Here is a 16694-nt window from a genome sequence, read left to right as displayed (position 1 = left end):
TACGGTGGCATAAATGGTATATAGGTATCTTGGCGGTGCATCCTTTAAGGGTGCACGGGCACTGCCCCCCCCCCAGCCACCCCCCTATAAGATAATGGATAGATTTATGCATTGCATGAATCTATCCATGGCCGCCACTACCCCCTATTCAGGCATCTGGCCCATTTTCAGATGCCGGGTGCCTGAATTTCAGCAGCGGGGATATATTTTCGGAGCACCTGATTGGAGCCATAGGCTCTAATAGGCTTCAAAAAAGGTGAACTACGAGCACAGAGCATTGCGCTCTCAGTTCACCCAGGTGTGTTAGAACAGCGAATTAATATTCGCTGTTCCAACACTGAACCGCCTCTCCACCAATTAGGAAGCGTGGGTGTGTTACCCGTCACCTGATTAACTGAAACGACAAGCGCTGTGATTGGACGCCTATCAGGAGGAGGGGAGGAGACCCATGGAGGACACAGCTCGCTGCCGTCACCCACTGCCCCACTGAAACAGGGTAACACTGTGACCCCCCACCCGCTTGCTGGGCAGCCTGAGAGCAGGTGGGGGATCACAGTGTTAGCTTTTGATGGGCACAGTAGCGGCATTTGATGGGCACAGTGGCGGCATTTCATGGGCACAGTGGCAGCATTTCATGGGCACAGTGACAGTATTTGATAGGCACAGTGGCGGTATTTGATGGGCGCAGTGGGTAGAAGCATTTGATGGGGCACAGTGGCGGTATTTGATGCGCACAGTGGCAGCATTCATGGGCACAGTGGTGGCATTTGATGGGCACAGTGGCAGCATTAATGGGCACAGTGGTGGCATTTGATGGGCACATTGGCGGTATTTGATGGGCACGGTGGTGGTATTTGATGGCCACAGTGGCAGCATTTGATGGGGCACCATGGTGGTATTTGATGGGCACAGAATCAGCATTTGATGGACACCATGGCTGCAATTGATGGGCACAGAGGCGGCATTTGATGGCACAATGGCTGCGTTTGATGGCACAGTGGCTGCAATTGATGGGCACAGTGAGGCTGAAATTGCTGTTGTTTCTGAATTTTTCAGTTTGTTTGTGCCTCCCCCAAAAATTTTGATCACCAGCTGCCACTGATAGGTATGCAGAGATGGGAAAAGAGGAGAGAGAAATGACTAGAACACGGTTGAAATAAAAAAGAGGAAGAAGAGTAATAAGAAAATGGGGAGATAAGCCGACAAGTGAGACTACAACCAAGATAGTCTCCAAAGGAGCCATAGGGATCTCTTTAATACCTATTGGAGGACTAAGATGGTGCTGACACAATACTACTGTTGGAAAGCAACATTTCCTTAAGGGCATCTGAAGTGGAAAAGTGAAGCCAAACACACCACAATACTTTGGCATGCACAATAATTTCTCAAAGGCATAATTATCCAATGCTAACATTTCTTCCATACGCATGATATCATTCTTGAATGGGCATTTAAATTAACACAGATTCAGTTTGTTTGCCAACATTCACTTTGATAAGTGTAGAGCATTTACTATTTTAGTAAATCAACCAATGTATGATACATGATGTCTTAGAGACCAGCATTTTCTGTACCTTGGAGCAAGACACACATGTCAATCACATCTTTAAATCATCTGCTCATCCTCGGTTCATTGCTCACTTTTCATTCGTAGAAGCAATAGTACTGTTTCTATGAATGGAGGAGTGGGGCCAAAGGGACAAGTATAATCAGGTACTTTCCTCACAAGTCCATCACCTTTATTAACCCCCACAGCACTGGAAGATTATGGTAGCGGGGGTAGGGGGAGGATCCAATCAATAATAATGTGCCTTGTGCTGTTTTTTTTTTTTTTTAGATTTTGACTAAACTTTAAAGCAGTATGAAAGGATAAGTTCTCCTTTGGGAACATGTCACATGTTCAACCTATTTTTAGGGTGTAATATGTAAAGTTTACACTCCTGCAGCTGCTGCCTGCTCCGCTGCCTCTAGTGACACCAGGCAGTAATCTTTTCCCTGAACTCACTGTCACTATTTAAAAAAAAAACGCCCATCTGGCCGCATCATTCATTTACAGAGATCTGTGGATGGGAAACTACAAGTACCAATTGCCTTTGCAGCTGTCTGCTTGTAGTTGGCAATGAACTACCATGGCATTGATGAGCACTGTTGTAATTCTTTCTCTCTTCCTGTCAGTGTGCACTGCCTGTCCGTATGAGGTATAAGCAGACAGATACACTGACAAGTCTCCAGGAGTCCTGCATGGCACTCGGGTGCAATGCTTTACAGTCTCTAAGTAAAAAAAATAATACATGCACATTTTTTTGCCTCTAAATAGATGTGCATTCATTTTTTTTTTTAAGTTAAACTTATCCTTTACACCCAAGAGCTGCACTAGCTTCCACTTGTTTTTCACAAGCTCAAGCTCTCCAGCAGAGAGTTTACATGGATGAGGTAAACCACTGGCAGGGATGATTAAAATGATCAGCTATTATTTATTCATGCAAAGCCTTTATTCCAAATGTATATAAGGGAATAAGAATCATAAGCGTTGATTTGCAAAATCTCGTAAAGCTGTGCATGGTAGCTACTAATTAGCTTCAAACGTCTGCTTGTTCAAATAAGCTTTAACAAAAAACCTGGAAGCTGATTGGTTTCAATGCAGAGCTGCACCAGATTTTGCACCTAGTTTTAATAAATCAACTCTTTAGTGATTCTACAATAAAAAAAATTTTTTTTTTGTTAGTCAGAGATTTTAGGGGTCAGAAGCGCATCAAAATTTCAATGAGCCTTGAGAAGAAGTGCATATTCGTAGAGAATTATATAAACCCGGAAAGCATGAATGGTCCATTCGTGGCTGCCAAACTCTTATGCCGCGTACACACGACTGGACTTTTTGATAGACTTGCTCAGGCGGACAATCTGACGGACTTCACAGCTGAGGTCCGTCGGACTTTCAAACGAACGGATTGGCCACACATGATCACTACAAAAATCAGATGGATTTGAACGTGATGACGTAGAATAAGGACGTTCATAGCCAGTAGCCAATAGCAACCCTATCGTCGGTTTTAGTCCATCGGACTAGAACACAGACGACCAGATTGTCTGCTAAAAGCCAAGTCCGGCAGACAAATTTGAAGCCAGTCTTATTTCTATGTCCGCCAGACTTTTGGGAAGAAAAAGTCCGCTGCAGCCCACACACGATCGAATTGTGCAACGGAGTTTGGTCAGCTGGACCAAGTCCACCAGAAAGTCTGATCGTGTGTACGCGGCATAAGGAATACTGTCATAAAGTTGGTTTTCATTTTCTTAGCATGAACAAATTGATCAAATACTTGAATGTTTTTATGGAAAGGGTTGTGGTTATCTACTTTGTGGCAATATGGATTTTGGCAACTAAAGCAACACAAAATAGTAATATTTGGCAGGGGTTATTCACCCCCAATTTATAGAAGGCCCTTTTAACATTGTGTATAGCATCAGTTAGTGAGCTAGTTGATGAAAACCCTCTAAGACCTGTAGGAGTCAAAATCAGATTGTGATTTTTATTTTTTTCTTAATACCAAATATCTCCTATGTGGAAATCAAAGGGATGGCTCCATTAGGTTCCTGAGGGCTTTCTTTACTGTGTGTTAGAACAGCCTTTTTTAACCAGGGTGCCCAGGCACCCAGGAGTGCCACCTGGGTTCTTCAGGGGAGCCTTGGCAAAATGCCAATGCCTAAAAATTGTGTACAATTCAGCGGTGGCTTACTCAAAGCCATGGGTTTCATTGTGGAGCATCACAACCTTGGGCGCTGTGCAGGCCAGCAGCCAGTGTCCTAACAATCACTAAATTCATTGGTTGATAAGAACATCAGGCACCTACACAGCATCTTTATTTGACCTACCCCACCCCCCGTCCAACCCCTCCCTGTCAACATTGGGTCATGTTAGCTGCGAGAGGGAAAAAAATGAGGAAGAATAAATGCTGGAATACCAGTCAGACACCAAGCATAAATAACTTTTAATGTTGGGTGTCCTACTCGTGTGGGGCTTGCACGGCATAAAATTATTAGCTTCATTTTTTTTTTTTTTACATTTTAGAATTGGGTGCCTCGAGATTGTGTGTAATTTTAAAGGGTGTCTTGACTGGAAAAAGATTGAGAAACACTGTGTTACAACACTTGTGTTAGGCATCCAAGGTTAAATTGATACTGAAGTCTCTGTCTTTGCAAACATATGTAAAACGTTGATGTCCAAATTAGTGCTGGTTCACACAAGTGCAAATTCTGATGTGACTTGAGTCACACAGAGTCACAGTGTGAACTGAGCCTTAAGCTGATTGAAAATCAAGTAAAGCTGACATGTGATTGGATTTTAGTAGTATATAATATGTAAGCACGACATGCAGTTCAGCTTTGAGATTGCAGGCCCACCCGAAAACCACACACCTTCCCCAGATACAACCAAAACGAATAAACAAAACAGGAGTTTGCCAAAAAAATGGCCGTGGCACTTTTATTGGTTTTTAACAACAAAACATTAATAAACCTTTTATTATAAATTCAATCCACAGTTTTACTGTTCAGTTTTGAGAACTTAAAGCAGAGTTACGTCCACAGACATTTTTATTTATTTTCCAGGCATCCCTTCACACTGCAGGAATAACACACATAAACTATATGTATATTTGCTAGTGGATAATATTCATATTTTTTTTTTAATCTTATGAGATCAGGGATCTCCAAACTACGGCCCTCCAGTTGTTGTGGAACTACATGTCCCATGAGGCATTGTAAAAATCTGACATTCACAGACATGACTAGGCATGATGAGAATTGAAGTTCTCGAACAACTGGAGGGCCATAGTTTGGAGAGCCCTGATTTAGATCTGCTGGCCGTTGCCATGATGAGTGTGGGCATATGAAGCCCAAACGCAACCTCTTCCTGGATAACCAATCGAGAGGTTGGGTAAGCAGACAACCTCTGAGGAGTAGAGACCTACCTGAATAATATGAAAGTTATCAAAGATCTCCAGGGTTCAGCATCCTTATTTAATAAATTAACCAGCAAGGCCAAACTTAATATTAGGGAAAACTTAGGCCACTTTCACACTGGGGCCGCTCCGCGTCAGCAGTGAATGAATGAATGAATGAATGAAATACTTGTATAGTGCACAATGCGAACTGAATCGCCGCTTGTTTTAGCGGCGCTTTACTGCTGTTTTAGTGGCGTTTTTTGGGCGCTAGCATTTTTAACCCCAAGTAGGGGTTAAAAACGCATGTGTTGCGGGGCATCCAAAGCACTTCGGAAGCCCCGCTCATTCATTTCAATGGGCAGGGGCGGTGTAGGAGCGCTGTATACACTTCCAAACTGCCCCAAGGATGCTGCTTGCAGGACTTTTTTCACCGTCCCGCAAGCGCACTGCTCCAGTGTGAAAGCCCACAGGCTTTCACCCTGGGGAGGCACGAGAGGCAGTTTTCAGGAGCTTTACGGGTGCTATTTTTAGCACCAAAACACCTGAACACTCTCTTCAGTGTGAAAGGGGTCTGAGAGAATAAAACAAATGATGCTGCAAAAATCTAAACTTAGCCCACCTTAGTGGATATTGTTAGTCAGTAGAGCAATGGACAGAGCCGCCATTATCACATCAGAGTCCCCATTATCACATCAGAGTCCCCATTATCACATCAAAGTCCCCATTATCACATCAGAGCCCCCACTATCACATCAGAGCCCCCATTATCATATCAGAGTCCCCATTATCACATCGGAGCCACCATTATCGCATCAGAGCCCCCATTATCTCATCAGAGTCCCCTCTATCACATAAGAGTCCCCTCTATCACATAAGAGTCCCCTCTATCACATCAGAGCCCCCATTATCACATCAAAGCCCCCATTATCACATTAGAGTCCCCTATATCACATCAGAGCCCCCATTATCACATCAGAGCCCACATTATCACATCAGAGTCCCCTCTATCACTTCCGAGTCCCCTCTATCACATCCGAGTCCCCTCTTATCACATCGGAGTCCCCTATCTATTATAACATCAGAGCCCCCATTATCACATGAGGGCCCCCATCATCACATCAGAGTACCTCTCAACATCAGTCCACATTTCAGTTTGGTGGGCAGAGGGTGTGGTCTGAGGTCTGGGAAGAAGGCAAACTAGAAGCTCTGGACTGGAATATAGACCTCCATCACATAAAAGCCCTCATTATCACACTAGAGCCCCCATTATCACATCAGAGCCCCCATCATCACATCAGAGTACCTCTCAAAATCAGTCCACATTTCAGTTTGGTGGGCAGAGGGGTGTGGTCTGAGGTCTGGGAAGAAGGCAAGCTAGAAGCTCTGGACTGTAATATAGAGCTCAGCTGTGGCCCTGGGAGGCACAAGATGGATGAGACCTCAATTCTGTTTCCAGGAATTTGTGTGTGAAAAAAACAGCATGTACAATGAGAGCAGGGAGCCACGGGGCCCCCGGAGCTAAATACGGATTCGCCATGGCAACTCCTGTACCCCTTCACACTACGTCAGTGAGTTTAATTGCATGTAATATGTTGATCGGCATTCAAACCTGTCCTAAGGGTGAAGATGGTGTTCAAATACTTTACATGACAGATTTCAAACAATATGATTATACTAAGAATGTCCCAGGGGAAATCCAGAGAAAAAAATGCATTAATTGAAGCCATGTGTTAATTCCATAGATTTATGGTAAAAGTCTACCAGTTTTACAAAGTGAGGGAGTAACTGTAACTTGGAATTAACTAAACAGCTACAAACTTATAATAAAAAAAAAAATGGAAAACAGGTTATGAAAGCTGCAGAAACATGGACTCTTCACAGCAATAGTTATTTGATTCAATCAGGGTAATATGCGGTTGCATAACAAACTCTGTATAAAAATCTGTAACAACTGAGAGTCAAACTGAGAATCACTACAGTCAGCAATGGTAGCATCCATATTCTATTTTATTGAATTCATTTTAAAGCATACCATAGGCTCTATAATGTATACTGTAATAACCGTAGAAACTGTCTACAAATAACATTTTTTGGAGGTTTTTTTTTGGCCTGGTGAGCATTGGGAATGAGTATCAAACCCATCCCCTATTCATCCCCATTTTACTTGATTTCATGTGGTGTACAAATTAACATGTTTTCACTGCTTATGGACTAATAGCCTCAATGGATTTACTTAGTCATTAAGCCTGTACCAAAGAAATTATGGTTTACAAAATCCTATTAACATGGTAATAGACAAAAAAGCAAGGAATAAATTAAAACAAAGGCTGTATCTTTTAGCCTATAAGAAGATAAGTATATTAAGAATATTGCTTGTTGGGAACAAAGAGTCTCGCATGTATACTTTACACCACGGTGTAGTAAAATAGATAGTTAAGTGCTTGAAAATATGGTTTGGTTCCTGTCATCGAACTAATGATTCCATTTATATAGCTAAATATCCTACGTTTTAAAAAAAAAGGTATTTGCTTAAATACGTATAACACATACGATTTAAACAATAAATATATTCTCTGAGCTGTTTTGTGGGTAAAATACACAAGAGTATACATTTAATTATCATTACGACAGTTTTTTTTAATTTTTTTCCAAGACTAGTTAAAGGGAAAATTATATTAAAACCTAAAGTGTCATCAATTTAATTGGCACAGGAATACTCTGTCTGGAGGATAATGCCACGTACACACGACCGGACTTTTTGACAGCAAAGGTCAGATGGACTCATTCGATCATGTGTGGGCTCCATCGGACCTTTGCTTGCCAAAAATCCGGCGGACTTTAGAAATAGAGCATGTTTTAAATTTTTCCACTGGAACTCCGCCGAACCGAGAAATCCGTTCGTGTGTATTCTAATCCGACGGACAAAAACTGACACTAGGGCAGCTATTGGCTACTGGCTATGAACTTCCTTATTCTAGTCCGGTCGTACGTCATCACGTTCTAATCCGTCGGACTTTGGTGTGATTGTGTGTAGCCAAGTCCGTTCATTCGGAAAGTCCGTCGGAACTCCGCCGAGAGTCCGCCGGAAAGACCATCGGATCTAGTCCCTCGAAAAGTCCAGTCGTGTGTGTGCGGCATTAGAGATTTAACCTTTGCATACAGAAAGGGTTCCCTTCTATAAGAGCGATGAAAGTGTGGAATAGTCTTCAACAGGAGCAAAGTCTAGTCAAGTTAGTCTAAAAAGAGCTTAATGTTTAAAGGGCTTGTAAAGCCTCATGGTTTTTCACCTTAATGCATTAAGGTGAAAAACCTTCTGCTGCACCTCCCCCCTAGACCCCCATGTTTCTTCTTACCTGAGCCTGATCCGATCCAGCGATGTGCCAAGCACAGCGGCTCCAGCCTCTGTCTCTTCTTGTTCTCTATGGAGTAGAGACGCTTGAGAGGAGATATGATTTCAATATGCAAATTCTGTACTGATGACCCCACAATAGAAATACATTTTTTCCGCATAAGGGAGTTTGATAAGACACGCGAGTGGTAAGGATGTGGAATTCTCTTCCACGGGTGGTGGTCTCAGCGGAGAGCATCGAAAATTTCCAAAAACTATTAGATAAGCACCTGAGTGACCGCAACATACAGGAATATACAATGTAGTACCGACATAAAATCACACACATAGGTGGGACTGGATGGACTTGTGTCTTTTTTCAACCTCGCCTACTATGTAACTATGTAAATAACAAACTATTGTAACACATATAATTTCTACAACATATCATTACCGTACCAGGAATATAAAAATCCCATTCTACAGTAGTTCTATTCACAAGCACCCATGACTTGCTATAGCTAATGAAGTAAAAGTGGAGCTTAGAAGTGTCTGTACATGGTGTTGTACTTGCTTCTCTTCCAGCCCTCGGTACAGAACCTGAAGTCAAATTATATTCAGTATTTGTATGACTTATGGCACTCCTTTAGACATAGAAGAAAGGTCAAAATCCCAGTGCAACAAATTTTCTAATGAAACAAACCTCATGAAGCTAACTGTTATAATTATTTTAGGGTACTTGTTTCATTGGTATGATTTACTGCACTATTAGTTCAACTTCTGAGAAGTGTGTAAAAATCAAAGAGAATGCTGTGAATGCAATTTTTTTTACAACACAGAACATAAGCACATATTATAGTAAATGCAAATCATCCTAGGTGCTTATTTGGAAACATTTCAACAGCTAAAAGGGGACAAGAGGGTGGGGAGGCAGTAACATCATAGAAGTACAGTATGTCAGAATCTGCAATACAGTTTTCCCAAATCCTTGCAGGTTATTGCTAAAGCAATCTGGTCAAAGTAAAAGACCATCTCAAAGGAATGTGGCCAGTAATATAACAGGTGTTATACTCACCTCCCTGGCAGTGGTGACCCATGTCTCCCACCCAGGGGCGGACTGACAACTCATGGGGCCCCGGGCAATAGGAGATTATGGGGCCCCAAGGCAATAGGAGAAGATTATAGGGTCCTCGGGCAACAGGAGATTACACACACAGAATACACATACACACACTGAAAAGGTACTGAAGAGACGGGGCAGCTATAATCTTGGTATTTTTAAAAAAAAACACCGATTTTTACATACTGTCCTTGGTTTTATTGAGCCTGGCAACCCTGATGGGGCCCCTTGGTGGCATGGGGCCCTTGGGCAGTGCCCGAGTGAGCGAATGGTCAGTCCGCCCTTGCTCCCACCTCAACTCTGTCATAGCATTGCAGCCTCCACAAGACGCTCCAGTATTTAACACTTCCAGGAGTGTTGGATGCCCAGCACTGTGGCCCTATGTCACCACAAGACTCAGCAGTGACATAGGAACCTGAGGATGAAACTCTGTTGACGCAAAGAAAGCAAGCATCTGACATTCCAGGAGGGGCTGACACAGGCTGCAACACTGGAACTGAGGGGGGGAAGGAGACACGGACCACCAAAGAGGTGAGTATAATATCTGTCCTATTGCAGAGGACCTTCCTGAAGGATTTTACCTTACCCAGATGGTCTATTTAATTAGGACCAAAGTATTTCGGGTACCATACATTGACATTTCAATACATCAAAATGGGCCATAAGCTATTTCATTTGTGATTGCATTGGGACTCAATCCAAAAAGTTTTTTTCATTTTGGATAGTGTGAAGGGGTTAGAACAGTAGTCAGGGTTTTTGATTGCTGTTTGTGTGTTGGCTTGAGAGATTTCTCTTCACTTCTGTTTTTTTTAAACAGGAAATGAAGACAAACTATCCACAAAAAAAAAAGGCTGCAATAAAAGCACTTAGTAGAATAGGAAGTAGTAAAAAACACTACTTAGAGAATATCCTTGAAGTAGAATTCTGAGATAACACTAACTAATCCTAAAAATGATCCCTCCCCTCCTAACACCTGTTATGACTAAACTGTGTAAGAAAGATGCATGTGCTTACTTATTTTCAGGCTGTTCCTGTCCAGTCACGTGATCAGCTCCCCTGTTCTCAGCCAATGGCAACTTCAGGGTAGAACAGGAATTGCCCACAATGGATGGCCAATTTGGGTATATAGGTGACATCACTGCTCAAGAATTTATCAGCTATTGTCTACACTCTGTCCTCTCCCTTGCAGCCAGCTGCAGAATGACACAGGGGAGATCATGTGATCAGATAAGAGGCACAAGAAAATAGGTAAGTATGCACCTTTTTCTTACACAGGTTAGTCTGAATATGTATTAGGAAGGGTAAGGAAGTATTTTTAAGATTGGTAAGTGTTACTACAGCATTATACTTTAATTTCTGTTGTGTCAACAGGACATTAGGCGATAGGAAAAAACTTTCAATCACTCACTTCTTTGTATATAACAAATATCATTCTAAAATAGCCTCTCCCTTTAAGGAATACTAAAAGATGCACAGGGAGGTTTCTGCATAATCTTCCAGCAGCTTTCAGGAGAGTTGGATTGTAATTTGGTATTGTTAGCGCTATGCTGTTCACTGTTCTCTCCGCAATGGTGGTTTTGACATGAGGAAGCAAAACCATGTCTGCTTCTGCACAGAGACACAGTGCCGAACATGGCATGGTGAGTCATTAATGGTGTAAAGATCAGCTCCAGGGAGATTACAGGCAGTACTGGTAACTTGTCTTTTGCCCTCTGCCTGTTTCTTTTGGGCACAGTGTTTTCAATTACTCTTTAGGATGTATTCGTAAAGTGACAACAACTTTTTAAAGTTAAAAATTAGTATGATGTACTAGTTGTAATAATGAACTGCATTGTTGAGAATTTTGTTTGTTCTGTATTGTAAACCCTCAATAAAAAACTATTGAAACATAAAAAAATTAGTATGATGTACTTTTATAAATTTTATACATATATCCTACACATATAACAGGAGAAAGAATGAAAGTGTAAAACATAGTTGTTTTAGTACAGATGTTTTACAATTTGTAATAATTATATTTATGTAAGTGACGTTCTTCAATATTGTACTACTTTGCCAGCCCAAAGCATAATTAGGTTAGGCGGTGTAAAAATGTACTATACAAAAGTGTAACTTGGTTTAAAAAATAAAAAAAAGCATCTTCTTGCTAAAAAGGTATTCTACAAGATTAAGCATACAACTAGGGCAAATGTAAACTGTTTTGCCCTTAGCAATTATAGGTGATATATTTGAACTGGTTTTCCTACCTAATTAGGAGCATCAGTTCTTACGCTTGTCTAAATACATAGCCCTTTGACATGAATGAGCTTGGTACTTCATTCATATATGCATGGCCAAAAGACAACCTCCAGCAGGTTCAACCATAAGAACCAATACATTTTTCTTTTATGTGTTGTCTGCACAAGTACATTGACATCTGGAATCTGATTTGCTGTGTTCAGTACCTCCACTTCTAGAATCAAGAGTCCCATGACAGGAATAGAAACTTGCTATGATCTTTTTAGTAATGCCTCCCAGTCAAAGCATGAAGCAGAAGTTGTAGAAGAAACAGAGGCTAATTAAGTAACATGGTCATAACATATTACTTGAACTTTTTACAGAACTGATATATCATTTAATTTGATGATTCAAATTATTTATTATTCATACCATGTTCATGAATAGTCTGCATTGTCCTTTTATTTTCGTCACACATGGTTGACGAACTCAAACGCCCACTTAATTAATCTTGAAAAACTTTGTTTTGACATCTTTTTGTTTTCTTCGAACCTTGACACTTTTCTCACTACCATTCTTTTCTTTTCCCCTCTTTTCTCTCTGCTGCCCCTGGTGTTGTCTCATGTCCTCCCCCCTCTTCTCTGTCAATGTCACTTCCTGCTATTTTTACCCTTGTAGACCTGTCCGTCAGCCTCCTTGCAGTGATAGTTATTGTGTGTGGCCTGGCCCTGGTGGCAGTTTTTCTCTTTCTCTTTTGGAAGCTGTGGTGGGTGCCCTGGAGGAACAAGGCAGTGTCATCTAACTCGGCAGCAGCACCGCAGAACGTGTCAACCTTCACCGGGTTCGCCCGTGACAAGGAAGCCATGGCAGACAAGCTGAAGGATGCAAGCAACTTGGGTTTCTTGGAGGCAGCTGTTAAAATCAGTCACACCTCACCAGATATACCAGCAGAGGTCCAGAAGTCCATGAAGGAACACATCATTAAGCGCACAAGAATACAGAGGCAGGCGACTGAGCCAGCTTCTTCTACCAGGTGAGCCTTTGTCATGCATTTAGTAATATTAAAGAAGAAAATTACTCTAAGTACTATTTACATCAGTAATGACCACACAAAACAAACCTTTTTGCATTTTCAGAAATGGTAGAGCCAGGGTATTATTAGAGTTAAAAAGTACAGACACACTTACAAAAAGGAAAGAATTGCACATAACATCAAAATATAAGTTTACAAGGACATAATTAAACATGGCCAGAGCGTCTACGTATGTCTACAATATGTATTTTTTACAATACGTATTGTATTAGTTTGACACAGTACTCCATAACATGCCTCAAAGTGAGCCTTTTATTAACATTTTGTCTGTATAATTAAATTCCTGACATGTCACAACATACAGCAACAGTATCAAAATAAAAATTGTAGACCCTGGGCTCCAGCCAAGTGCCTTTGGTTAGGCTGGTTATTTACATGCAGAATACAGATGCAGGTATATCACTTTACATAATCCTGCCCTAGAATACACCTGTAAGCACCATAAAGGTACGGAGTAGTCTCTAGAATTACAAAGACCAATTTCCTGTGAATGCTTTTACATGCAACCTGGGTGACTCAACACCCAAGATGCTATAACACATATGTTTTAACACTTCCCGCTCCATAAAAACATAAAGGTGGTAGGAGATGACAACACATAGATTCATACTACAAGGACATTTTGAAACATGCTTGTTATAACACCTTGGGAATAAAGGAACCCTAGGTGCTGAAGACCGCATATAGGGTATGTGCAGGCACCGCTAGTCCTTATATTCACATTCTGGAGCATGTTTGGTATCTTAAGGATACTAGCAGGTATAATTTAGGAACAATAGAATATAAAAGTAATAATATTATGAAGATGACTTGTAGCCCTGAATCTTCCTCAATTATTATTATGTCTTGTCAATATGTTTTTGGTTTAGTAGGGACAACAATGCAGTGGATGTACTTGGCAATTGATTTCAAAGCAGTAAACATTCTATCTATCTATCTATCTATCTATCTATCTATCTATCTATCTATCTATCTATCTATCTATCTATCTATCTATCTATCTATCTATCTATCTATCTATCTATCTATCTGTCTATCTATCTATCTATCTAACTATCTATCTATCTATCTATCCAACAACCAGTAATTTAAAAAAATTGCGTTCAAAACTTCAGAATATCCTTATTCATAATCAGTAAAAATCTAAATATACAGAATTACTAAAACAAATCAATAAAAAAAAGAAGTTTCCCCATACACATTTTCCACTTTACTTACATTTCCTTTGCTATGTCGCTTCTTTAGGTACTTTATCCAAAAACTTCTCATGTCTTTGTGTTCTGGTTTGTGGATACTCCTTAAAATGATGCTGAAGAGCATATAGGCTGGTGTGAACACATCAGCGAGCCCACATCCTCTAGATCATCTTGCTATGGGTATTTCAGACCCTTATGTCTGGTAAACCAAACTCATGTCCTTAACCAATTGCCGACCCCGCTACAGCAAAGTGATGGCTACAGCGCAGTCTGCCAGTCCTCATCAGTACCACCTTTCAGTGCTCTTCAGTGCTGCCTATTATTGCCCATCAGTGCTGACAATCAGTGCTGTCTATCAGTGCCCATCAGTGTTGCCTCATTAGTGCCACTTCATCAGTAGCCACCAGTACAGTCTATTAGTATCCATCAGTGCTGCCTATTAATTAGTGTCTATATATCTCAGAAAAGTAAGAACACCCCTCACATTTTTGTAAATATTTTATATCTTTTCATGTGAAAACACTGAAGAAATGTCACTTTGCTACAATGTAAATTAGTGAGTGTACAGCTTGTATAACAGTATAAATTTGCTGTCCCCTCAAAATAACTCAACACCCAGCCATTAATGTCTAAACCGCTGGCAACAAAAGTGAATACACCCCTAAGTGAAAATGTCCAAATTGGGCCCAAAGTGTCAATATTTTGTGCTACCTTTCAGTGCTCTTCAGTGCTGCCTACTATTGCCCATCAGTGCTGGCAATCAGTGCTGTCTATCAGTGGCCATCAGTGTTGCCTCATTAGTGCCACTTCATCAGTAGCCACCAGTACAGTCTATTAGTATCCATTAGTGCTGCCTATTAGTGCCTATATATACAGTGTCCCACAAAAGTGAGTACACCCCTCACATTTTTGTAAATATTTTATATCTTTTCATGTGACAACACTGAAGAAATTACACTTTGCTACAATATAAAGTAGGGAGTGTATAGCCTGTATAACCTGTATACATTTTCTGTCTCCTGAAAATAACGCAACACGCAGCCATTAATGCCTAAACCACTGGCAACAAGAGTACACCCCTAAGTGAAAATGTCCAAATTGGGTCCAATTAGCCATTTTCCCTCCCTGGTGTCATGTGACTCATTATTGTTACAAGGTCTCAGGTGTGGATGGGAAGCAGGTGTGTTAAATTTGGTTTTATCACTCTCACTCTCTCATACTGGTCACTGGAAGTTCAACATGGCACCTCATGGTAAAGAACTCTCTGAGGATCTGAAAAAAAGAATTGTTGCTCTGCATAAAGATGACCTAGGCTATAAGAAGTTTGCCAAGACCCTGAAACTGTGCTGCATCAAGGTGGCCAAGACCATACAGCAGTTTAACAGGACAGGTTCCACACAGAACAGGCCTTGCAATGGTCGACCAAAGAAGTTGAGTGCACATGCTCAGCGTCATATGCAGAGGTTGTCTTTGGGAAATAGACATATGAGTGCTGCCACCATTGCTGCAGAGGTTGAAGGGGTGGGGGGTCAGCCTGTCAGTGCTCAGACCATATGCCGCACACTGCATCAAAATTGGTCTGCATGGCTGTCGCCCCAGAAGGAAGGCTCTTCTAAAGATGATGCACAAGAAAGCCTGTAAACAGTTTGCTGAAGACAAGCATACTAAGGACATGGATTACTGGAACCATGTCCTGTGGTCTGATGAGACCAAGATAAACTTATTTGGTTCAGATGGTGTCAAGAGAGTACAAAGACAAGTGTGTCTTGCCTACAGTCAAACATGGTGGTGGGAGTTTGGAAAAACCAAACAACTAGGTGGGACTTTATATGAAGCGCAAGGTGTGTAGAGCCAAGCACGACCATCCCCGATAATTTGAACCAAACAAAAAAAGACAAAGACAAGTGGGACTTTATATGAGGCATACACCCTAGAGATAACACGGTGATAATGAATATGATAGGTACCTAAAGTAATATAAAAAACCAAAAACGTTGCATATAAATATCACATGACATCAATTGGCACTAAAAGGTTTAATTATATAAAAAAAAAATTTAATAATGACACAAGAATATTATAGTTCATATTATAAATATTATAAAAACCCAAATTCATCAGACAGAGGTCTCTAATATTGTAACAAAAATGTAATTAACAACATGATCAATTCATACGGTAAATGCTGTAAACAACAAATTCATTCAGGGAAAATCTCTATGACAACTAATTATATCCCAAATTCAGTTATATATAAACCAATTGATATATAGAGTCATGTACTGTTACAATTGTAGACATAGGGGGGGCAACTATTTGGCTCACAGTCCCATAGTAAAACAACAAATTGGTTCATATTATAAACATTTGTAAGTAGCCATATTCACCACGACGTGTATCCATAGTAAATAGTTACAATCATACTCAGTTGGCACAGTCCAGCTGATATATAGAGTAAACAGGAGATGACAATATAATGTAAAAGGGAGAGCATCTATTGGCTCATAATGTAAGAAGGAGAGCATCTATTGGCTATTGGCTATCTATTATCTCCAGGGTGCATGCCTCATATAAAGTCCCACTTGTCTTTGTCTTTTTTTGTATGGTGGTGGGAGTGTCATGATCTGAGGCTGCATGAGTGCTGCCGGCAGTGGGGACCTACAGTTCATTGAGGGAACCATGAATGCCAATATGTACTGTGACACACTGAAGCAGAGCATGATCCCCTCCCTTCGGAGACTGGGCCGCAGGGCAGTATACCAACATGATTATGACCCCAAACACCTCCAAGATGACCACT

The 16694-nt window shown here is 41.0% G+C and overlaps 1 protein-coding gene across 1 annotated transcript in view; it reads left to right on the top strand.

The window, feature by feature from the left end:
* SYT6 (synaptotagmin 6) overlaps positions 1-16694 on the top strand; it is a 650982-nt gene that overhangs the window by 351728 nt on the left and 282560 nt on the right. The window contains exon 2 of the mRNA XM_077481583.1: positions 12284-12638. Within this exon, the coding sequence (XP_077337709.1) occupies positions 12284-12638 (355 nt within the window). The remainder of the gene's footprint in view (positions 1-12283; positions 12639-16694) is intronic.

The sequence above is a fragment of the Lithobates pipiens genome, unplaced genomic scaffold, assembly GCF_037356315.1.
Source record: "Lithobates pipiens isolate NorthernLeopardFrog02 unplaced genomic scaffold, aLitPip1_a1.2 Scaffold_16, whole genome shotgun sequence".
Classification (NCBI taxonomy): Eukaryota; Metazoa; Chordata; class Amphibia; order Anura; family Ranidae; genus Lithobates; species Lithobates pipiens.
This window is presented reverse-complemented; position numbering and strand designations above follow the sequence as displayed.